This window comes from Scophthalmus maximus, chromosome 14 (assembly GCF_022379125.1).
Source record: "Scophthalmus maximus strain ysfricsl-2021 chromosome 14, ASM2237912v1, whole genome shotgun sequence".
Taxonomy (NCBI): domain Eukaryota; kingdom Metazoa; phylum Chordata; class Actinopteri; order Pleuronectiformes; family Scophthalmidae; genus Scophthalmus; species Scophthalmus maximus.
In genome coordinates, this window is record NC_061528.1 from 18976624 (window position 1) to 19001922 (window position 25299).

The window sequence follows — 25299 nt, forward strand, 5'->3', positions numbered from 1 at the left end:
TCCAAGCAGGTCATCCTCTTTGAACTTACTGTACCTTTGGACGGCAGAATTGAGGAGGCCAACGATAGAAAGAGTGCAAAGTGTACACCAAGCTGGTGGAGGAGTGCCTAAGCAACGGGTGGCGAGCAGTCCCTCTGAAGGGCCTATAATATGTTGGGCATCACAGGGACCAGTAGGCGAAGGGCCATGAAGTTTGCCACCGAGGCAGAAGTTGCGTCAAGGTGGCTGTGGATCATGAGGAGAACCGTGGGTGGGGTAGAGTCGCCTGGGTGAAATTGTCTGATTTTTTAAAAGACCTGAAACATCCAATGACCCCAGGTAACATCACTTATGATGTGTCCAGTTGCATCACAAGATGATGTATGTCACAAGTATATATAGACTGGTATTTACCACATACAACAGTTCTTCGTATGAGTTTGAGGACTCGTTGGCAAAAACACCTGTTTGGAACATTCCACAGGGAAACAGGTTCATTGGCACCAGGTGATAGTATCATGATTGGTATTGGATTGATAAAAGGCGTATCCTCGAAAGTGTGGGTGGTAACTGTTGAGCTCATTATCTGTTACGCTTATTATTTGTCATGTTAGGCTACTGTAAACTCGTTTGTCCTAGTCAGGATCCTGTAGAATGATGACTGGTTTTCCAGTGATCTGATTGGTCAGTAATTTGGACTGGTGACTGGCTTTGATCGCTTTGATTTCTAGAACTTCACCTGCTCTGGAGCAGGTTAGCCGTTCAACATAAGTTAGTCATTTACCCAGGTTTCTTAGGACAGAAAACCCAGAGTTAAACCTGAAGTTACCTCGATAACCACAAATCCTGCTTCGTAGTACAAGCTCAGGTCCAATAAGTAGGATAGGTCGCTGAGCATTATAAGGTAACTTTCCCCTTGACTGCCAAATCACAAGTTGCGAATTGGTAGCTAACTTCAGCATTGTCTCTTGCCTTGTAAATTACCACATCCGGTCTGAAAATATGAGAAAACAGGGCTTTTTTGGTTTCTGTTTTAATAGTGACTTTATTTTTTGTTATTCAAAATAGAAAATGAAAATCAAACCATTTTTTAAATTTCGCTCATCCCGTCCTCACCATGAAAAAAAGCCTTGAAATTCCATTTTCATTTCTGTATTGTAAAACGAAAATCAAATAGTTTAGTTTTTTTTAATACCTGTTTCTGAAAAGAAAATCCAATGACCAAAACATACACTGACCTTTAAATCTAGAGCTTGTTGTCTTTTTTAAGTGTTTGAGAGGGAGCATCTTATCTGAGGAGAGAACCCCCCCTCCCCTTTTTTGTACTTAATGGAGCCTGTGCCTAAGAAAATATCTTTAAACCTATAAGTCAGAGGCCGGAGCCTACAAGCCAAACGCTAACAATGTTCTTCAGCTGTAATAAACATTTGAAACAGTTTGCTGACTGAATTTACATCATGATGCATTTTTTTTAAATGTTCTCAACACAGATCACAGACACACATTTCACCATACGCACCACCCCTTGTCCACCCACCTGCCCCTGCCACAGCGTTTACGCAAGAGGGTGCACAGCGCGGACAGAAGACGCAAAAAGAAACGGAAGAAAAAAAAGACCTCCCTGCCCCCGTCTGATGTTACACCCACCATCCACGAGGTAGATGAAGAGGAGGTGGAGTCTGAGACAGACGGACTGAGGGTGGCTGCCACGCCCACAGAACTACCTGACATCCAACCACAGGTAAAATAAGAATAAGTATCTCTACAGTAATAAGATGACACACTAAATTTGTCAAATTGAGTTGCTTGATGGGCTGTTGTTGAGATCACTAAATAAGTGTACTGGTGCAGGAGTGCTTACACTAACGGCCACCACATAATTGTTCACAATGGTGTTGACAGCCTACTGGGCTCAGCTACATGTAAGCACATTCCTCTCCTCTCACTGATCTTCCTTTTCCTCTCAGTTTAGTTTGGGGAGCCAAGAGGACTTGGAGGAGCCCCTTCCACCGACTACCTACCACACAGAAAACGAAGATCATCCATCGTCGGGGGAGGTTGCGCGTGCGTTAATAAAGGGGGCAGCTCATAGTAGGGGAATCGCTGTTCTTGAACCGAATAAAGAGTTGGATGGGGAAGAGGCAGATTGCAACAGGTAAGGCATAACAACATATCAGGTTGTTCTGTTTGTGCACTGAAATGAGAAAATAATTGGACCCAATTGGGAAACAAACTAATTAATAAAGTTTATTCAAATTTAAGTTATATTACACAATTGACAACTTTAATAAAATTTTTTAAAAAATAACTAAATTTATTTATTTGTAACTATACTTTGACTGAGAGACAAGCTAATCATTGCCATTACGCCCAGACCTGGACTGGTCCTCACAGCTTAATTTTGTGCATGCGCATATCACATTCAGGTCCATCACATTTTACCAAGGTACATGCTTCTCCTAGGAGCAAAGATTACAAACAGCATGAAAAAGAATAGAGCAGCAGTTGTTTCCGTTCTCATTACTTGCATATGCTATACCTTTTAGAGATACACTATGTGAACTTTACATTAGCAACTCTGGTGTTTCATTATGAACAGGAGCAACAACAAGCAAGCAAACAATCAATATGTAGAGTTCTTAAGGTACTTATGATCCACTAATGGCCTGATGAATCCCAGAGATTAGGAGACCCATCTGGCAGAACCATCACAATATGAATTATTTGGTGATGCTTTGAATTATGCATGGCGTTTGCAGCTGGGAGGTCAGGGTCACCATGGTGATTCAGGTATTTGTGTCTGCTAATGCCTGGTTGAGAAAATCGCAGAAAACACCATCATGCCTGTGCCGTGTGATACCGCTCAGCTGTGGGTGAAAAAAAGTCGGGCATGACTCAGTCTCTCTCTGAGGAGATCCTGGCCTGCTGCTGTGTTATGAAGTCCTCTGCTGGTGAACTTATGGAACTACAACCAAGAGGCACACCACAGAGCAATGTAGTTTGCAACACTGGCATTATTTGCTAATGTCCCGAGGAGCTCATCATGGCAACATTTGATATTCTTGTGTTGTTCATGTCTCTCAACAATATCTCTCCCTTTGCTCCCTGTAAGTGTTCCCTCAGGATCAAGTTCAACTGTGCCCTGCGGCTGGTTCCGCAGGAAGCCTGTCCACCATCGCCTGACGGGCACCCAGCGGAGCAACTACGACCTGCGAGAGCGGATCTGCATTGGCAGTATGACCGCTCAGGGGTCCGCCATCTACCAGCAGGTGCCCACTGATGAGGCTGAGGCCCAGATGTTGGTCAGCGCCGATCTGGATGACATGAAAAGTAAGGAGGGGCACTAAATAAGATATTGTTTATTTCTTTGGTTCATTTGACAGGTCAACAGGCCATCAATATATATATACATATATTTACCTAAACAATCAGCGGTAAGCATAGCTGAATCAGTTAATACTAATCGATAAAACAATTAGTCCCTCAACAGAAAATTAGTGGAAACTATTGATATTTTAATACCTTTAAGTTATTTTTCTGGCAAAATGCTGAACTCTCATTTATGAGATTTAGTTGTTTTGACTTATTTGATAATATAACTAAAAGTAATGAAAGTATTTGGGGGTTTCCACCAATTGTCTCATTTGCCCGAGTTGTGAGGGGCATTTTTCATTGTTTTCTGACAGTGTTTAGATTCAACAATGAATCCAAAAAGTGAGACTTATTGATCTACAGATTAATTGATAGTTGAAATAATCGTTGGTTGCAGCTCTATTTTGAGTGATAGATAACATTTTCACATATGCAACAATGACAGGGAATGTCCATTGATAGGATGATATACAGGTGACATACAGTCAATATACAGAATTCGGCTGCTAACAATTCCATCACAATTAGATACATTATGCAGTAGATATGAAATCCTGATAAACCAACTATCCAGCGACAATTGTACACCTGTCTATTGTGACTAAACTATCATTTGCCTCATGTATTTGTCAACTTTTCGGGTTTAAAGACATTGGTGTCAGTGATCAGTGTGCTCCATTCCCGTTTTTCTGTCCTCGAACTGGGAAGCACCTGATTCGGTGCATGCTGCTGTCAGATTTGTTGACTTGAGAACTCAAGTCGTATCTGTAAAGTCAACTTAAAACAACCTGCACAGCCGTGTTGATCTTATCCACACTTGCAATTTTCGTGGCCAATTTTCTGTTTCTAGGCCATGTGCCAGTTCTTAATCAAGCCTCAGAAGCTCTTTGCTCAGTTGTCTTTCCAACCAGGATGTAATTCAGTGAGGGAAAAACACTTTGGGTAGCATTTCAGACATCTAGATGTGGATTAGCTGCATATACAGTACTCTGTGTAAACACAGTTAACTAGATAACATGTTTTGTTTAGCTGTGGCAGGTGCATGTTCCTCTCAACCTGCAATGTAACATGGCATGAAATCAAAGTACTGTTGCTATAGCTGCCTGCAGTGAAATATATACAGTACCATGTGCACTGAGGTACCCAAGGTTGTTGCTATTGGAGATGTACCATTGTGTTCTTTTTAACGTTGTCGTGCCTCCATGTGTGTTAAGGAAAGAAAGCTGATGAACAGCATGGGCCCTGTGTGGAACAGAGACATTGTTTTGGTTTTTCGCTGTCTACAAATATACTAAGGCTTTTGGTATGAATCAGGTGCTGTCTTGTGATGCTCTTGTGTGCAACAAAGTAGTGACTTCAAAGAGGAACTTTACTGTTTCCAGTTGACTGAGAAACCACCTTTACAAAGGCCTCAGAGCAGCGTGAGTTTCTCTGTCCTTCTGAAATGACTCACTCAGTTTTACTTTTCACCCACGCCTCAACAACGCTGTGGGGGGATCTTTGTGGGATGACTTTTTCTAGCCTAGTTGTTATGTATCAGTGACGGAGCTCTACCAGTTCCCCTTCAGACCTCCATTACAGTGCCTGAAAGGGGTTGCTGCAGTATTTATGATGTAACTGCCAAGTCTCTATAGAAAGCTAAGGCAGTCATGCATTAAAACATGTTTTCATGTTGTCCAGCCTGTGTGTTTTTAGGCAGGTTATTTATTTCCCCAAATCTCACAGGCTCATATCGTCTTTAATTTAATCATTACTACATGTATTCTATTAGTATATGTATTCATTTGAACATTTTATGCTTACAGACTTAATTCATAACTGAGGAATGATAAATTAAAGCAAGATTAAATTGATCAGTTGATATTGGATTCTTTTCAGACAATTAATCAAGAAAAAAAGAAGAAAAAAACTATTACACACAATTTGAGTGGCTAAATATATCGAGATATAACACATGATGTTTTTGTTTTTGTGCTGGTGTTTTTGTAGATACAGTTCAGTTCCCTCTACTGGCAGTAAAAAGTATCACCACACAGTTGTCTAGTCTTGGTTTATAGAATATTACAACTGAAAAATTGCAGCTTTTTGAACCTAAATCCATGTCTTCTTTTGGACATGTTTGGCATATATGTATTAAAAGACGACCTCTTAAACACACACACAGGCTTTTCTTTTATTTTTATTTAAATCAGTTGGCTGCCTGTTATCCTGTCTGATCATGACTAAGCAGCTCCCTGTAAGCCTGCAAGGTAGGACCAATTCGCTATTTAATATAAAGAATCTAAAACATAGATACTTACTGTTTTCTAATGCTTACTGTGTTTTATCATTTGACTTAGAACAATTTGTTGTTTTGTCCTGTTAAAAGAGAAAGAGACATTGAGTTGTTTGTTTAAAACAGCACTTTGCTAACTGTTGTGATACTAATATACATTTTGGAAGGACGTGGATCGAGCCATCTACTTGAATTTGCTAGATTTTTAACAAAGATTAAAAAACGAAGTTTATCACAAAGTCTAAATTTATATCTAAATGCATCAAATGCTTCATAACGGTGTATTGCCACTTAGCCCACTGCAGCTGTGAATGTTAATAAGGTGATTAGTGGCACCATTAGGTCAGTGAATGTCAGCTACATTTAGTTTCTGTTCTCATCTCCTCTTCGAAAATGTAATTCTACACATAAAGACTTTATCTTACCAAGTGGCAGTCAGAAGTATCATGTTTTTGCAAGGTTATAACTGTTGATCTGCCACATTAATTTAAAAAAACAAAACAATTAAAAAGTAAGAATGACAAGAAAGGGAAGCGTAAAATTTAAAGAAAAAAAAAATGAGTCAAAAGCCTGTGTGGTCGGAGAAAAACTCTCTCCCCCAGCATCCAGGGGCATTAATTGACAGCGGCTGCAGTCGATTCCCCTTCAGCGGCGACCCTGCCCCTGGCCTTTCCTGCTTTACCAGAGCAGAGTAATCATTGACTCTTTAGGATCTGGAAACACAAAACAGGGCACCCAGAGTCGCTCCATACCAGCTATCGGATTTGTAGAGAGTGAACATTGACAGGCTGTGTATATCACTGCTGTATGTCCCTTTGTTCCATTCTGGTTATTCTGTTCTTTGTCTGTGCTCTTAGCAAAGGCTTCATGTTATCATTGGTTCATCCGTTAAAACAAAATGCGCTTGCAGTTTTTTTTTGTTGCAGCACATGAAAGATGCAATTCAGATGCACAATATTCTAGTGCTGCCTGTTGAGCAGGTGTTAGGGGGATCCTGTGTGGCTCACACTGGGGCACCTGTTGGAGGCAAGTCAGACCACAACACCTCAGGCCACACATGGTTTCCATGCTGTGATAATGACCGATGCGATATCTCTCTAGACGTTTGTGCGTAAGCTGACTCCTGGGCATTGTTCTCTCTAGGTTTAATTTCGGTTCAGTACTCAGTATATATTTTCATGCATGTGTCCAGATGGTGTCAAAGTTTTTAATTTTTTATGTTATGCAATTTGGGTAGAGATGCCAACCTTTGAATCCTGACTCTAAGTCCCCCTACGTATCACATGATAAGGGAGTGATGGTGGTACTATGGAAACAGAAGGCATCAACTCCACTCTATGTTGGTTTCCCAAAAGCCCAGAGGATCAATGGGCTGTGGATGTCAATAAAAATGGGCGGTGCCACTGTTCAGCTGACAGGCGTGTCCCACAAAGTAGACCATCCCTTTTGCAATATTTGCTTTAAGAGTTGCAGGGAATATTTGTACCATTTCAGCCTATTTCTGATCTTGGATCCAGCAGGGGAAATCTGCCTTAGGGTGTAGCTCCAACTTTGTGGTTTGCCTTTGTCTTAAGGGAAAATAGTTTTTGTGATTTTGACGATCTTGTGATGTAAATATTTGGACTGTAAGGGGAACATATTCCATCCTCTGACAAAGACAAATCTTTTTTTGGGGATGTTGTGATTTCTCCTTCATACAATTTAATATTCAGAAGTTGAAGTACCCAATCACAGGTTCTTCATCTCTCTTGGTTGCCTGGGGTGCTCCTGAGGCACTAGTTAGTTTGGACGAACGTTCTTTAGCACAACCAGTACAAAGAAGCACGCTGTTGGACCCAGGCTCTCTGGAACAGTGACCCAGGGTGAGCAACGGCGTTCAACGGTTGGAAGCCCTGGATGAGCAGTGTGTCCGCTCGGAAAGAGGAGGATAGGAGGAGGTACCGCCCGTGGAGATGACAGACATTGAGGGACAGGAGAACCGGGGGCACGAGTCCTCTGACAAAAAGCGTGCCACTGACCACCATGGACCTGATCGTCGGAGCAGCGTCCAAAAAGGCTTTGGCACTCCACGGCAGCACCAACACGAACACCATAGCTCTCTGTCCAATGTGGAAGGAAGTGGGGAGTTTGAGGAGTTTGTTTTGGATTTTGATGACTATGACTTGCTTGAGTCAATCCACACTCAGCTGGGGTCACCACTCGAGCCGATCCGTAAGTCCTGTGTGGCTGTGTGTCTGTGGAGATTCACCTCCACCTCTTGCTGCGTAGCATTACGTTTCCACCCATTTAGAGAAGGGCTTTAAATCGTGCATATCAGAAAGAAGTTCAAAAAATTCATATTTTTCACATTTTACACAGTTATTCAATGGATGGGAGTTCATGAATATCCATTGATTGTAGCCCACTGCTAGCTTAATTAATGGCAATAAGGGGCTCATTCATGGCCACAAACAGGACAAGGTTGTCCACAGTATTGAGCGAATTGACACAGTGCTCAACTGGTGCTGTTTCCTGCTTTTTTATTGATCCAGTGGCACCCATTTGGCCACAGCTAGAGCAGAAAGACATTTCATTGACAAACCATGTGTGGTTCTGCTATTTTTATACCTAATTGATGGTTCAGGTTAAATTTTAGCTGAAAACAACTCGCACTCAACTGGGTTAATAAGAGTACACCTAGATACTGTAATTATAAAAGTATCTGATTATAACTTTACACTTTCTTCTGAGTTTTTTAATAAAACGTTAGAAATGTATTATTGGTTGTATATCAAACTAATAACATGAACTTATTGATGATTACATTTGAAGTCTAATTTTTGGAACTCGGGGTGGTGATGTTGGCCAGTTGAACCAGTAAACCAGCAGTATAACATTTTCATGTTGAATGGATTGCTGTTAGGTTTTTTTCACAGGAAGATTTGTGGTCCCCAGAGGATGAATCGTCATGACTTGGTGACCCTCTTGCATTTTCTTTAGTACAACCTTGAGTTTGATGTTTTTGTGGTTGAGGTTTTGTGTCATGTTGACTGCTAGATGAATTGCCCAGAAATTTGGTAGACATTCAAAGACAACGAATCCTAATCTCTCTGGTGACATTTCATCTAGAACCCCCCAAAGGTTTTAAATTGGCGCATGAAGTATCTCCACATCTAGTAGTCTTTGGCACTTAATTTTGTATAGAGATACAGTGTTTATGATTCCCCACAATTTATACCTATAGCTTCATTCAGACCTGGTAAAATTTAGAGCAGGAAAATCTCTGCAAGAATCATGGTGAGTGAGTGGGTGCTCTACCCAGGGTCACACCGTGACGTCACCCATTGGTTTGGGAGCTGCCGTTTTTAACCCTTGAGTTTAGCATTTTGACCAGCACAATCACGCTGTATCAACAGTACAGTGCTTTATTGTCTATTTTACTCTAAATGAGACCTTAATTTACAAATTGAGCATCATGCTGTATTGAAGAAGACTTGAAGGTAGAGATTGAACCATAAACTCTCCAGGAAAATGATTACTGACATTATAAACCAAATGAGAAGTAGAGTCATTTCCTCATAGACTTCTATAGAAATTGACTAATATTTGCAAACTGCTGGTGATTCCAGAGAATGCAGGCTTTAGGCACTTCCTTATTGGCTTCTAGTCTGGTCCCGGTGACTACGTCCATTGTTATATACAGTCTATGTTTGAGACTGATGCAGTTGTCATCTTCCTATCAGCCGTGTTGTTTTAATAGCAAATGCACAATGAGTATCCATGGGAATAATGGTGTTAATGTGAAATGTGGTCAGGGTATTGTTAGTGCATAGCCATCTTGAGGCAGTGGAAAGCGACTGTGTTTTTGACCCTAACCCTGGCCTGTTATAATCTCAAATAGGAAGGTGCATGATACACTGACACTCTGCTTGTTACACACACAGATGACCTGCCTGTGCACTAAATGAATGTTTCCCATGCAGAAAAGCAATCTTTCTTATTATCTGGCTAATCCGCCCTTAACCCACCAACGTGCAAGTGCACCCATAGGATTAAAAGAGGATGGGCGATGGCACTCTGATTGGTTAATTGCATGTCTCTCTCCACCCAAAAAAACATGACAAACTAAGAGACTAATTACAAGCCTTTTAAACCATACGCCTGGGGTAGAAAACTTTTTCCCCCACTGCTAAACTTTAAAAGTGGTTCTGGACATGCCCTAAATGCACTTTAACCAATGCACACCGATCATTATCACAGTGCCCGTTTTCGTGTTAGTTCCATTGACGTTCTGTGCAATTATGAGAAAGATGATGAAAATTGATATAATTCATATATTGCTATGATGTAAGAAAACAAAATAAGAATTAAAAAAACACCGCTTTCGAGCACTACCCCTTAAATTCAGAGGTTCTGAATGGCTGTCTCTTCCCATTTAATTTTGTTCACAAGCTCAATCCTTTTCAACATTCATTTGTTTTTTGGGGTCTTGCAGATTGCGGCAACCAAATACATTAAATAAAATTTTATTTTACGTAAAAAAAATGTTGGGATCCCTATTGTTTTAAGTAAAATGAAGCCAGAGTTTTGATTACAAATGTGGTACATCAGATTTGTGCAACAATTGAATTTCACTCAGGCCAAAAGAAATAGAAAAACAGATATGTGGACAGCATGGTACCTGACAAGCAAATATATTGCATTGTGATTTTTGATATTGAAGGGATTTCAATAATGCACATAGATAAGTATTTATGAAAATGAGATGGTCGGTTACAAAGGGATTATTTAGCTGACTTTCATTTTCCTTAGAATAAGTATAATCATGTACATGTGGTATCTTATCATTGGCCCAAGTGCACAATCAAGAGTGGGCATGAGGCTGCAAACGTCCCCCCATGGAAAAGAGCTGAGGGTTTGTCTTTCAGCTCACTACAAAAGGTTTATTATTGTGCCACAGTGAGCTATGGTCAGACATTAATATAATATAAACATGAAATTTTGTTTGAAATCCGGGACTTGGCTTTGCCTTTTAAAGCAGGAATCTGTTTCCCTTTACCCACAGTTGTTTACCCTGTCATTCCCTGTGGTGGAAAAAAAAGGGGAGCGTCCAAATCAAGTTGATTCAAGGACAACCTTTAAAGCTTTCCCCCTGGGAGTCTTGACAAAATGAAATACAGCCTGATTTAATCTTCAGTTCCATTTCTCTTCGCTTCCCTGTGGAAGGCATGACTCGGCAGAATCTATCGACCTCTCTCACTCTCTCTCCCTCTCTTTCTCTTTCTCTTTCTCACTCACTCCCTGTCTCTCTCTATCGCCTCACCTTGCTTGCCTCTGTGTGCTTGTGTATAAGGTGGAAAAAGTCAGTGTTTATTTAATAAGAAATTAATGGTTGGCAGCAGCTCCTCACTGAATAGGAATGTAGGTATCTGAACTGTGCCAGGAGCTTTTCCCTGAACTTGAGCACACTGTCCACATGTGTGTTTGTGTATGCTGCAGTGTAATAGTTACAGATAATATTCTAAACACTTCCACTCTCCCATCCTGAAGCTAAGGGCCTCGATGGAAATATCAGAAGGGTGAGATTTTAGAATAATCCCTAGGGCATCAGCATCGCCTTCTAAAAAAGATCATAATTAAATTGATGCCAAGAAAATAATTCTTTATTGCATTGGATCATGCATTTGTAGGCCTTACAAGTTGGATGAGCATCAACTAATTTGTCTGCCTGGAAAGTGAGAAATTAATCTAAACACTTTAGAAAATAGTTTATAGTTATATAAATATGAAATGACACTGGTCGTGTATTTTCCTCTAATAGTCTCAAATGTAATTGTTAAATTATGCTTATTATATTTAAATGTCACCAAATACCCCTAATTAGTCCTTTCTTTACAAAAAAAATACTGGACCTCATATAAATAAGTTAGATATAATTTTTTCAAAATTATTGCATCACCAAAAATCCTTCTCTAAACATGTTTCCACCCAGGTGGTTGGTCTTGACCTTTTTCATTTTCCAGTTCCTCTATTCAAAATAATTGACCACTCAAGTTTCCCAGATGGTAGACAGGTCCTCGCTGTGATGAGAAGATTATTTATTATTAGTTTACTAATTATGTTTCATCAATAAAATATGATTTGCAGGTCAAGGGAATGTGGAGGTAGAACCACCTCTGTAGTTTCCCATGGCACACGTAGAGAATCATTCATCCATGACGTTTCTGTTGCTGGGTGGAGGATTCTGTCTGCTGGCAAACATGGAGGACATTTTCTGAATAAAAAGCATTCACATTCTACTGCCTATAAAATGCTCCCTGGTAGGTTAGGTTTCTGAATGCCTCATCACATCTAGACCTCATCACAGCCATGTTGACCTTCTGCTCCCAGGCCACAGACTTGAGGACAACCCCGGGGTAAGACGACACCTGGTGAAGAAGTCGTCCCGAAGTCAGGTGACCCGCACCAGCAACAGCACCACGCCGCTATCCAGCCTGAAGAAGAGGAAGAGAGCCGAAAAGAAAACTCATGAGGTTTGCAGCACAGTCACCCATCTCCATTAATCTACATATTAACCACTGGATGAATACTTCAATTTGTAGGAAACATACAATTTAAACAAGTTTCTTTTGTTATAGATCACTTTATAAAGTCATTATAATGGCTGAGATTGCTAAACATTACCTATTTGCACATCGAGCAACATTCTTTTTGATTCAAAGTGAGATTTATGTTCAATATTCACCCTTGCTTGTCTCCTGGTTGGGTCAGGCTCTATAGCTGCTAAATGCTCCTCTATTATCACTAGCTAATTGCTCTGGTTTGTAGGCAGTGGCTTTATCAGTGTTTTTTTGCTGAAAACAGCTGCTGGAAACAAGGAGGATGAAGGTGGCAAGATTAAAAACCAAAAAGCTCATAAAATGAAAAAATAGAGCTAATAAATGCTAAAGCGTGGAACTGTAGATTTGTGTGATAATTCGGCATATATTGCACCACAAACAACCTCTTCCACATTACAGCAGTCATTCTTGTTCACTGTTTTATCAAAACCTAACTCCAAAGCTCTCAGATTGTAATCTGAGTTTATGCTGGTTCCTCCTCATGGACCTGAAGGCCACTCACCAGACCAGAGGAAACCATCATATTGTTCATCATTTCACCCCCAAAATCAGTCATTTTGTGTTGCTATGAGTTCGTCTGCTTCAAATTATTTCTTTGTTAAAAATTGAACAACTTCCCTCCAAACCATGTGGTTATGCATAGTCAGGCCCCACAAACTTGTGCCAACTGTGTTGGATTCGTAAGAATAAGAAAGAAAAGAAAAAACAAGCTGCATTGAAAGAAGTAGGAGAGACATGTTGGATATTAATGATATTCAGTTGGTGAACGTATCCCCAAAAGTAATATCTGACAACTACATATTGGGTGAAAAGCAGCCTATCTTGTGTATAATGCTTTTGTTTGTGTCCTGTTTCCTCTCCAGTTGTTCGTGGAGCTGAACGAGCTGATCGTGGAGAAGGATCATGAAATGCGTTGGAAGGAGCGGGCTCGCTGGATCAAGTTTGAAGAGGATGTGGAGGAGGAGACTGAGCGATGGGGCAAACCTCACGTGGCCTCGCTCTCCTTCCGCAGCTTGCTGGAGCTTCGTCGCACCATCACGCACGGTAAAAAGCTCCCGCATGAATATGGCAATGCAGATGCTCACGGGGCCAGTGATATGTTTTGTTTCCACATGCAGCTTCACATAGACCGCAAAACAAAAGCAACAAAACAAGCACTGAAGGACTTTTAAAAAAAGAATAAAGTATTGGTGATATGTTGTTAATGTTTGTTATTACGAAAGAATTCAATTAAATTAAATAATTATTGGAAATGGGTGGGGGAGAGAATGAAGAGAAAAGATAGCAGGGCATAGTGCTAATTATAGCGTAAATCAATAACAGTGCCTACTGTAATGTTAATACTAAAATTGTAAAAAAAAAAAAAATAGAATACCATTGATCATAACAATAATAGTTATCAATAATGGAAGGCTAGACAGGGCCCAGGGAGGTGGACAAGGGTCACCTCGCAAACACTCAGAACTCCGCGTAGCACAACCACGGGCCCCAGTCAGGGAACAGGTGGAGCAGGCATGCAGGTAAATCCTCTTTGCACTGAAGGACTTTTTAGGCAAACTTGTCTTTGCAGCCATTTTCACCTCTTGTCTTCTTGTGCATTCCCCAGGTGCCATCCTTCTGGACCTCGAGCAGAACACTCTGCCTGGCATTGCTCATCTGGTGGTGGAGACGATGATCATCTCTGATCAGATCAGAGCTGAGGACAGACCCAGCGTCCTACGGGCTCTGCTCCTCAAACACAGGTCAGTAAATCAGTCTCGGACAAAACGTAATCATTTAGGAGACATCTAATTTCACGTTCTTTCCCCAAACAGAACATTTTGTCCTGGCACCCCGGGACAGGAGAAGGTATGGGGATTTAAAAAGCCAAATCTATAACATTTATTTAGGAACAGGTGGAAAACTGCGTATGTGCTCATCTTAGATGCTCAGAATTGATAGGACAGGCCCTTTTATTCCGTGTTTACAACATGACAACTCTAAATCCAAACCAAATCGTTTACAGTAGCTAATGCTGCCTAATCAAGCAAGTGGAATTCATTGATTCATATAAAATCATGGAAAGTCTTACTACTAGATTGTAAACACAGCATGTCACAACAGGATTTTAATGTACACTCTTGTGTCAATGTGCCGCCTCGTGACACTTCATGCCACCATCCTAGTTCCAGGCTGGCAGCACATTTCACTTCCAGTTGGCGCCCAACAACACAACGCTTTCTATTGGTGCAGTCAGGTTTAGTTGTGTGACGGGTTCCCACGCTGCGAGAGCATTGTGTTTTCAGCTTCACAGTTGGTTGATTTGGATGTGCTTCTTTTACACATTTTACTGATCTGATCTCTTAGCCTAGTAAACAGACTCAGATTGTGCTAGTTACCATGACAGAAAAGGTTGTAACTAAGCCTTGACCCTGTTAGCCCGTCAGTGCATTCTAGTGTGGATGAAGCTTTGTTTACATGTTGATCATGGATCATAAGTATGGCAGCAAGTGGAAGCACACCTCGGCTTTCTTCCTCCTCCTCATCAATCATTGTTCTGTTGTGGTGACTGTGAGGGGAATTTCCAAAAACAAACATTTAATAAGACTCGGAAAAAGACAGAAAAAACTGTTCTTTCCAAAAGTTAACTTCTTGCCAACAGATTTTTGGTGCTTTGTTTTTTTTCCCCCACATGAGCAGGTTGTTTCCAGACGACCCAGTTAGTGAGTGGTGCTATTGGGTGTGATGCTTTAAACCAGTGGGAGTGGATTTGAGTTGGTTTGGAGAGGGTTACACCACGGTACACCACAACTCGCCCACCTGACCTCTTCACAGACACAAATCTCCACAGTGGGTCCTTAATTTTTTTTTTTTTTTCTTCACAAAACACCACAGGGATTAGTTAATCAGATCATGTGCACAGCTAAATATACATCGAATAAATATCATGGGCTCTATATCTAGCTTTCCCAACTTATTGATTGGCACTTGTATTGACACAACAGCTAAACCAACGTAACACATGGCCAATGGAACAGTGCGCTACACATCCAGCATTATAGATTCTTCAGAGTTACATAATGAAAAATGACAAGTTCACTAAATGTCGGCTGTCAGACTGAATTACCAGAGGAGAGATAAATTGATAGATTATGGGCGGCTGTGGCTCAGGAGCTAGAGCGGGTCGTCCACTAACCAGTGGGGTCAATGGTTCGATCCCTGGCTCCTCCAGTCCGCGTGCCAAAGTGTAACGTGTATGAATGATGTTCGATAGAAAAAGTGTTGTAGCACTGTTCATTTTTCTTGAATGTCTCCTCATTCATGTTTGCTTAAAAGTTCCTCACCTTTGTTGTGTGATTAGATTGAAAGATTCAGAAGAGCGAATACATGGGCTTTGGAGTGTGATGTTTTGTTTTTTGGTCAGCTGCTGTTTTCAAGGTGAAAAATAAACCCAGAAATTCATCCTGTCCTTCTGTGTCTGTGTGCAGCTCTGTCTGTCTAACCCTTTGTCAAGCCAAAGTGGTACAGGAGTAACAGTAATCTTGCATCAACAATGCTGCGTTTTGGTGATTGCAGCAAATACATTTATATTACTAATATTATGGTCACCAGATATGCCATTTCGCTGAAACCTCATGTTGGATTATGTGTATATTTACTGACAAAGTGACACAACAGATGCATATGAGTTCTGCTGGCCAGCCTCTTATAGCAGCAGGCCATTATGCATTCCTTCTATCTTCCACATCCATAAATTCCCAGCAACTGGCTGCTTCCACAGGAAAAAAAAACCCACAGGACAAAAGAGTCGTCACCAGTTGGAGATAACAGATTTATGGGGTGAAAAGAAACACACTGAAGTGCTGCTTAAATTGACCTCATCGCTTTAAGATTCTCTGGAAACATGTCAAGCACATCCAGTTTGGCATCACACCTAGTTCTTTTGTCTCGGTGTACTTTCGCGTCCAATTTGGGTGCCGTCTTATTGGCCCATGCGGGCGTAATGAGTGAGGTGATGTCACCAGTGGCTTGTGTAGTGATATGATGAAGCTGTGTTTAAAACCTTGGCTTGTGTAACACACTGAGTTGCTCTCTTTCAGATGGAGAAAATGAACTGATAGTGAGGCTCCACAAATTCACCTCCGGCTGTTTCAGTGATGTTTGAATGCAAATGTCACACTGGGACCAGGTCAACTCTGATTTTACTCACACCAGCTTTTAAAATTAGCTTGACCTGAAAAAATGGTTTAGAATTGGGAGGATTTTGCTGATGACTTATGTAAATTCACTAGCTGCATTTCTGCTGCATGAAGTAAAGCTTTTCAACATGTCGAATGGAAACGGTGGATTAAGGGACCAAGAATCACAGTCGGGCTGGGTATTTGCAGAATCCAAAGTATCCTCCAGAGTTCTCTCAAAAAAGTGACAATTGCAACATGTCATTATATTGTAATCATAATCATCAGCATCCTCCATCTGGGAAGATAACGGGTGGTTGTCTCTCCATTTTCTGATATTGTTGAGGGAAAAAAAAGCTTGACTGTTCATTCTTGACTGTTGTAAACTTTACTTCATTTACTTTTAATAGCAACTGAACCAACTCCATGACAAGTGAGCAAACTCCTTTCACAGATGAAAACTCAGTTTCGATTGAAAGCTCAGAAAAATGCTAGCGAGCGTACTTTTAGATATACAGGAACATATACTGTATGTGTTGAAATGTCAATGAAGTAAAGTCATATATTGTCAAACAGTTGCAGAAGCACGTGTTAGCAGCATGTTGCTTTGATCGGAGTGTAATGGTGCATTCTCACCAAATGCCAGGTGGATTTTCCTTGCGATGAGGTTGCATACTAAGTCATTGCAAGACCCAAGTAGATGCAAATTTTTACGTCTTTTCATTATTTCCGTCGCATCATTGGAAATTTGTGTCATTCGCATATGTCAGCAGCAGATCAAAGTTTTCAATCATCCTTGAAGAATCTCAACATGCACAAGATGGACTGGCACCAGAAGGTGGACACAAATAATGTAATTGTGACATTTTCTCTAGCGCCACCCGTTGACATTGGATCAAAAAAATATGTCTGGACAATTCTTATTATGTTCCCCTTTGGTAGCCTGGGGTAGTCAGACTAATACTCAAATGCGTTTTAGTCTGGAACCTCTCGGTTCAATTTCAATTTCCAAGAGGCGTTACCAACGGACGCAGAGATATCATGTGACTGTTTAGTCATGCAAAAATGTCAACAGACTAGAGCATACAGAGGGGAGATACCTGTGATGATGATTCCACAAAGTCTGTGAACCAGTGTTGCCGTTTTTGTGGGAGAAATTTGAAAATATCCGGTACTTTTAGTCAATTGCTCATTCATCAGCGGCAGCCTTGGTTGTTTACAAAGTTTCTAGTATGGCTGTACTCTTTTTTTTTTTACATTTTTGAACTTTTTTTCCCCCCCACAGCCATCCAAGTGATTTCAAACCTCGTTTTCACCGCCACCACTCATCCAGCAGTCTTCATGGCAGCTTCAATCACAACCACGGCCATGACACCAATCTGCCACCAGTGGCTGAGGAGCACGATGAACAACCGGATAACAAAGGGCCGATATACGACCCCAAACAAGAAGTGTTTTTCAGCCTGTTAGTAAGTTGTTTTTGTAATTGACATTTTTTTGTACTTTGCTGTAAAGCAGTCCTTATCCAATATGAGACATGTGACAGAGATCCAAGGTCTGGGTGATGACAGATGATGTGATGTAGTTGTAACAGTGCAGGGCACACACTACACTATATACAATTTCCCAAAGCCAAAATGAGTAACTACTTTTGACAAGAACCCACGTGGATAACTGAGCTCAGCTATCCAAACAGGCAGAGATAAAAGCAACTCTGAGCTGTCTTGCTCAAGTATATGGTTTGCATTAAGCTCTAAGAATCGTCAGTAAGCATAGATAGGAGCACAAAGTCATGATGTGAGGCCTGTGGCTCTCGCGCTGTTCTTTGGAACAAACCTCCATGAGGTCAGAAGTGGCGTAGGTAGGTCTTAAAAGTCAGAGGGGGCCACTCTCCCTGGGTCACATGTTGAGTTATGTTGTCAGTCATCTTAGAGATGTTTCTACTGAAAACTTCTTGATGCATTAACTGAAAACCTAATGTTCCTAAACCTAAGCCTATCGACAAAATTATATTTTATACACGAAGAAGCAGTATTGCTATATTGTTGAAACCTCATGATTTATACCCTCATCATGATGTCGTATCACACTGGTCGGAACAATCATGAGGATAATCTCTGTACTGGTCTTTCTCCAAGAAATCTCTCCACCCTCTGCCTTCCGAGAGCCATCCACTCGCAGCCCGATCCATGAAACTGCTCGCCAAGATTCCCAAAGATGCTGAAGCTGTCATTGTTTTAGTTGGTAAGCTTGGTAATGTGTTTATTGTAAAATTCACCATTCGGTTAGGCCACAAATGTAAAGCAAATGTATCAAATTACTTCAGAATAATACCGTAATCATTTCACCACTAATGGTATCCTGGTGTCCTTCACATTCTGATCAGCTTTGCGGTAATTGTAGTGTTCCACTGCTGTTAATGTAATGTAATTTAACACTCCCCGTGGACATGGAAAACTCTTAAAGTTGACATTATGTCACCACTTGAAAAGGTTTTCATGCTCTAATGTTCAGAAAAGGCATCAGTGTTCTCATACTGCCCATTCCTGCAGCTCCTCTTTTCAACCGCTGTCTGAAACGCCTGGATTTATTCTAGCCCCGCCTCCAGATAAACCCCAGTCTGCTCTGATTAGCCAGCTGGTCCAGTCTGTTGTGATTGGTCAACCTCTTTCAAAATGTGAAGGAAATGTCACGCACCTTAACCAGAAAAAGTGGAGATTCTCAGATTGCAGGCGATGTTACCCCAAATGAGTCCAACTGTGACATCACAGTGGGAGAGAAATCTGAACCAGTTTTTCCGAGCCAGGCTGTAAGGTTAAGTTAACTAAAAAAAAACATTTATGTGCACACTACACAACACTGAAAAAGTGATTTTATTCTTTTTCTTTCCTTTTTTTCCTTCCAGGCTGTGTGGAGTTTCTGGAGCAGCCAGCAATGGCCTTCGTCAGGCTGGACGAGGCTACTCTATTGGAGTCAGTGCTGGAGGTCCCCGTCCCTGTTCGCTTTATTTTCGTCTTGCTTGGTCCCACTCAGTCCAACATGGACTATCATGAGATTGGCCGTTCTTTCGCTACTCTAATGTCTGACAAGGTAGATAAAAATGAAAAAAACCACTGCCCACAAGGGATATTTTATTTTATCAATCACGTGTATTTTGAATATCCATCCTTTGGCATTCCGCTGCTGACATCTGTTAACATTTTGTTGCAGAACTTCCATGAGGTGGCCTACTTTGCCGACGACAGACAGGACCTCCTTAACGGTATCAACGAGTTCTTGGACTGCAGCATCGTCATTCCACCCTCGGACGTGGAGGGCAAAGACCTCCTGAACACGGTGGCTGACTTCCAGAAGCAGATGCTTGCCAAGCGGAAGGAGCGAGAGCTAAACAAGAAACTCTCCACGTGCGGAATGGTGCCGAAACACAAAGGTGCTCGGTCAAGTCTTTCCACACCACACCTCCAGTTACAGCCAGGCACAAAGGAATGAGATGAGGCTTTGAACACACACACACACACACACACACACTTTGTTGAAAATAAGAAAAATATAAATATATACATTTGCCAATGTTTCTCATATTGTGATAGTAAGGTGCAGTCTCAACTTTTAGATTTTGGTGTTTGCTTTGCATCACAGATTGTGCCTTTAATGATCACTTTTGACTTGTATATTGTTATTATTTTATTATTATTATTATTGTTGTTGTTATTAGTCATAGCTTCTTTATGTAACGGAGACTGTAACAAACCCCCTAGAGGTGAGCCCAGAGGAGGGTGGAGAGGGAGACCAGGAGGTGGACCCGCTAAAGCGCTCAGGGATCCCATTCGGAGGCCTGATCCATGACATCCGCCGTCGCTACCCTCACTATGTCAGTGATTTGAAAGATTCCCTTGACATACAGTGCGTCGCGGCCGTCATCTTCATCTACTTTGCGGCACTGTCGCCCACCATAACCTTTGGCGGCCTGCTGGGTAACCTGAAACTCTTAGCAACATGAGGAAAATTGGATTTGTCCCTTTTGATGAATACAGCTGCATTTTTCCAATGTGCTTTTTTTTTCCCCACGCAGGAGAGAAAACAGAGGGGATGATGGGAGTGACTGAGCTTATTGTTTCGACCGCAACTCTTGGAGTCATATTCTCGCTGCTTGCTGGTCAGCCCCTCCTCATCATTGGCTTTTCAGGACCCTTACTGGTGTTTGAAGAAGCCTACTACAAGGTACTTAGCCATTAGAAATAATTTGTATATTTTCAACCTACAATAGCATCCATACAGTATATAATCACACACTTCAGTGACTGTAGTAGCCTGAACAGGTAACTAATGTCTGCATCTTCCCTCTCAGTTCTGTCAGTCTTACGACTTTGAGTACCTGACCGGTCGGGTGTGGATTGGTTTCTGGCTCATTGCAATCGTCCTGGTGATGGTGGCGGCGGAGGGCAGCTTCCTCGTCCGCTACATCTCGCCCTTTACCCAGGAGATTTTCGCTTTCCTCATTTCCCTCATCTTCATCTATGAGACCTTCTCCAAGCTAATCAAGGTTATCTCCAGCAACATCACACGGCTGACTGAGCGCCATAAGATTTTTGTACAGCATAAGAGTCTATATATGCATGCTCCCTCCATGAGAAAGATATACGCCCGAATATTTCCTCAACTATTCATTTTTTAGGATTTCTATTGCTGATGCTGTGGAGGATAAAATGTGACTCCCATCTTGTTTCCAGGTGTTCAAGGAACATCCACTGTTGGCAATATACCCCAGTGGCCCCAACCCAGTTACTGGGCCTGGACATGCCGATGATCACATCATCAACCAGCCCAACACTGCTCTTCTCTCTCTGGTTCTCATGATCGGCACTTTCTTGGTCGCTTTCTTCCTCAGGAAGTTCAGGAACAGTCGCTTTTTAGGTGGCAAGGTAAGCGTTTAAAAAAAAACTTTAACTTACACTGTATTTCTCATGTACATTTTAATAGTAACCAGTCGAGCTTTCTTCTGGAAATATGATGCTATGTAGAGGAAAAGTGAGCATGTCAATAATATAATTCACAATTTTGGTTTTATTGAAGAACTTGAAGGTTGTATTTAAGACGGTGTGTTAAATGAAGATGAGCTTTTAATAAAGCTGTGCTGAACATGACTTGATTCAAAGAATACATGTTGTATTTGCAATCACTACATAGTAGAGCCAGACTGATGTGGATTTTTGGGGGCTGATACCAATACCAATATTAGGGAATAAAAACATTACGATACTGATATAATTTGGCAGTTATATAGCCCTAATGTGAACTTCTGTAAAACCACTATAATTGTTTTATTGAATGGTGTACCAAACTGACTCCTGAACAAATTCGGTTTTGGACTACCTGCTAATCATGGCATTCCACGGAGATATGGAGCAGCAAGCCAGTGGAAAAAGTAGGCAGCTGCGGGGGAGGGGCTAGCTCTCAGAGAGAGAGAAAAAAAAGGTTGTGCCTCTCTTACATTTTAATGCCACTATACCTTCATATACACTGACTCAGCTGTCAATTTATATAGCGTCAAATTATCATTCAGAGAAATGAACACTTGAACATACACCAGTGTGTACCAACTAAAATTAAAAATTTTAGTTTGGCCCATGTGTAATCGACTATCATGCAGAGGCGGGGGTTATGAGCTGTACTGTAGCCAGCCACCAGTGTGTGACCCAGATGTTATGGCTTCACATTTGGGGAGTTGTTATGTCCATCTTTATATACAGTCACTGCTTTTACTGAAGTTAAGGCCTGGTCATCCCACCTTGTTACCTTCTCAGCAAGTCACTGTGGGGAATATTGTATCCTTGTAAACTCAACGTGAACTCAACGATGGCTGATGCTGTTGGCAAGCGACCATCACCATAATCTGTGGAAGAGAAAACTTACTTACATCTAGCACCTTTAACTTATGTTTACTTTCTCATTGTCCCCAGGCCAGAAGAATCATCGGTGACTTCGGCATCCCTATCTCAATTTTGGTTTCAGTGTTGGTGGATTACTCCATTACTAATACGTACACACAGGTAACTGCACTGTCAATCACTTCAGCCACATTATTTTAAAACTTGTAAAAAGTCAGTGTCTTTTCTGGCCACTTAAACATAACTTTATTCTGATTTTCAGAAACTCAATGTGCCATCAGGCTTTTCGGTCACGTCCCCTGACAAGAGAGGTTGGGTCATCAGTCCCCTAGGTGATAAGCGGCCTTTTCCAACCTGGATGATGGTAGCAAGTATCGGACCTGCCCTTCTTGTCTTTATCCTCATCTTCATGGAAACGCAGATTACTTCGTACGTACAGTGTGATTAACTACAGTGGCAATATTCTGGGTGTAGAATCTGTGTGTAGTAGCAATTTGTTTTTACTTGTTTCCACCTTTTTAACATTTTCTCCCAATCTTTCAGGTTGATAGTCTGTAAGAAGGAGCGTCGCCTGGTTAAAGGCTCAGGTTTCCACCTGGATCTGCTGCTCATCGTCATCCTGGGTGCCATCTGCCCCCTCTTCGGCCTGCCGTGGCTCACTGCGGCCACTGTTCGCTCCGTCACTCATGTCAATGCACTCACGGTCATGAGCAAGGCCACGGCGCCTGGCGAAAAGCCCATGATCCAGGAGGTGAAAGAGCAGAGGCTGACCGGGCTTCTCGTGGCCGTGCTTGTCGGTAAGAGGAAAGGGGAAGGTGGTAAGGATGGGCGTGCCTGTTGACCACTGTCAAATGTCCAATCATAGCAGAGTGAACCTAGCTTGGCATGCAGGACTTCTACACATGTTTGACAAAAGTTAAAGTTAAAAAATAATCCTGGAGCTGCCCCTTTGTCTGGACCTGCACTAAAAATGGTTTCTTTTTAGCCCATGTACCATTCTTCCACCAGGTTTCATGGAAATCTGAATATCTTGTTTTCAGTTCTGAAAGTTTGATTGGTGAGCTTAACTTTGATTGAAATGACGTTTGGATGAGGCAGCAGTCGTTTGGATTGTTGTTGTTTGAGTCTTAACCAAGGCATCTGAACAGTGGATGTGTTTCAAATAAACAGCACTGGCAGTGTGTTTGTCACAAGGGCTTCTCCCTTGTCCAATGACTCTCAGCACCTGCAAATTATTGTGCACGTGTGTGTTTCGATAACCCAAATATCAGTTCAAAAGCTCACTTTTAACCCGTCTCTGTCCTTTAGGTATGTCCATGGTGATGACGGATGTGCTCCGCCTCATCCCCCTGGCTGTGCTCTTTGGTATCTTCCTGTACATGGGGGTCACCTCTCTGACGGGCATCCAGCTGTACGAACGCATCACTCTAATGGTCACGCCCGCCAAGCATCACCCTGACCACATCTACGTCACCAAGGTGACACAAGCAGCGTTGAATGTTAACAGTAACCCTCGTCTTGCATTATTTATGATGATGCGGAGAAGCCAGACCCAGCAGAGTGTCTGCTGCTGCAGCGTCCAGGCAGCCACAGACCAAAGGGGCTTCATCCCTAACTTTTGAGTTACGCAACCACAAAATTTTGTGTTCCAGAAATGAATCTTTAACACAGTATAATCATCGGAAACATTCACAACACATAAAATACATTTGGCATATTCAGCGTTTACAAAACAAACAAAAATGCATTGTCATTATCTATAAATCATAGAAAAATAAAATAAAACATTAAAAAACTGGCATCCTGAGAGGAGTAATGTACACAGTAATAAAAGAAATTGCCATATTTTAAAGACATCATTCAAATGTTCAAGATACCAGTTGAGGTTGTTGCTGCCTGGCCACTGCTGCATCTTTACTAATGAAAAAGTTTCAGTCCATGTCCTTGAATTCATGTTTTACCGACTTAATATCTAACTTGAGTTGATGGCTCACCGGCACACATGCAAAAGAATGGACAAAAATCGGGATATGGTGTTTGTTCATTGGTAGTATTAAATACTAGTATATTTGTATTTACTGGAACAAAGGCTAAATCTTCTTTCTGAAACCAGGATAACGTGATAAGTCACACAACTAATACCAAGATAAATCAACAATTAAAATTAAAATACAAAAAATCGAATATAAAAATAACATTCATTTTGCAGATGCTTTTGTCCAAAGCGACTTACAATCATCGAGGCAGGTGGCATGGGTTGACCTTGAATCGACCAAAGACAGCGGTGTAACCCACTAACCTATACCACACAAATCCGGACAGCTATATGTTCAAGATCAGAATTAGGCTTAGTTTAAGGGAGAAAACTAGACCATTGATGAGTAAAAGTGTGGGTTTATTATTATACAATTGAGATACAACATATAATAATGACTTACATAATTTGACATAGCAGGATGAAGATATTAAATGTATTCATTTATTTGCCAAAAAAAAAGTTAGTCTCGGAACAGTTTACAGAAATGATTCGATGCAGGAATTACCACTAGATGGAGCCGAAACCTTGTAAGGTTTTCATTCTGCAGGGGAGCAGTTTGGGAACGTGTGTCATACGTCTTTGGGGATCTGAGTGTATGCCCATGTGAGTGTGCTATGGTCTATGGTCTTTTGGTTTTCTACTGATTAACCAACCACACGTGTGCCGCTTCAGGTGAAGACATGGCGGATGAACTTGTTCACCATCATCCAGCTGTTGTGCATCGTGGCTCTGTGGGTAGTGAAGTCGACTGTGGCCTCCCTGGCATTCCCCTTCGTCCTCATCATGACGGTGCCACTGCGCCGCCTCGTCCTCTCTAGGATCTTTGAGGAGCGTGAGCTCCAGGCGGTAAGTTGGGCAGCAGAGGCCTTCCAGGGCCACAATAATCTGCTCTGACAGCTCAAACTTATTTTTACTGCAAATTTAACATTAGACAGACGTGGGCATTTACTTGATATTCCTGAAGATTTTCTCCTGTGTGATCAGGGACAGC

The 25299-nt window shown here is 41.5% G+C and overlaps 1 protein-coding gene across 2 annotated transcripts in view; it reads left to right on the plus strand.

Annotated features, from left to right (window-relative positions):
* slc4a3 (solute carrier family 4 member 3) overlaps positions 1-25299 on the plus strand; it is a 44940-nt gene that overhangs the window by 15770 nt on the left and 3871 nt on the right. Inside the window, exons 4-22 of one of the 2 annotated variants that reach the window (XM_035651080.2) lie at positions 1470-1720; positions 1947-2134; positions 3092-3309; positions 11996-12138; positions 13089-13269; positions 13832-13967; positions 17668-17851; positions 18521-18626; positions 19288-19472; positions 19593-19812; positions 20141-20356; positions 20455-20603; positions 20731-20925; positions 21113-21304; positions 22343-22432; positions 22533-22699; positions 22814-23067; positions 23579-23748; positions 24981-25154. In XM_035651080.2, the coding sequence (XP_035506973.2) occupies positions 1470-1720; positions 1947-2134; positions 3092-3309; positions 11996-12138; positions 13089-13269; positions 13832-13967; positions 17668-17851; positions 18521-18626; positions 19288-19472; positions 19593-19812; positions 20141-20356; positions 20455-20603; positions 20731-20925; positions 21113-21304; positions 22343-22432; positions 22533-22699; positions 22814-23067; positions 23579-23748; positions 24981-25154 (3419 nt within the window). Of the gene's footprint in view, positions 1-1469; positions 1721-1946; positions 2135-3091; positions 3310-7202; positions 7838-11995; positions 12139-13088; positions 13270-13831; positions 13968-17667; positions 17852-18520; positions 18627-19287; positions 19473-19592; positions 19813-20140; positions 20357-20454; positions 20604-20730; positions 20926-21112; positions 21305-22342; positions 22433-22532; positions 22700-22813; positions 23068-23578; positions 23749-24980; positions 25155-25299 lie in introns of those variants that run through there. The other variant, XM_035651081.2, reaches the window with a different exon arrangement.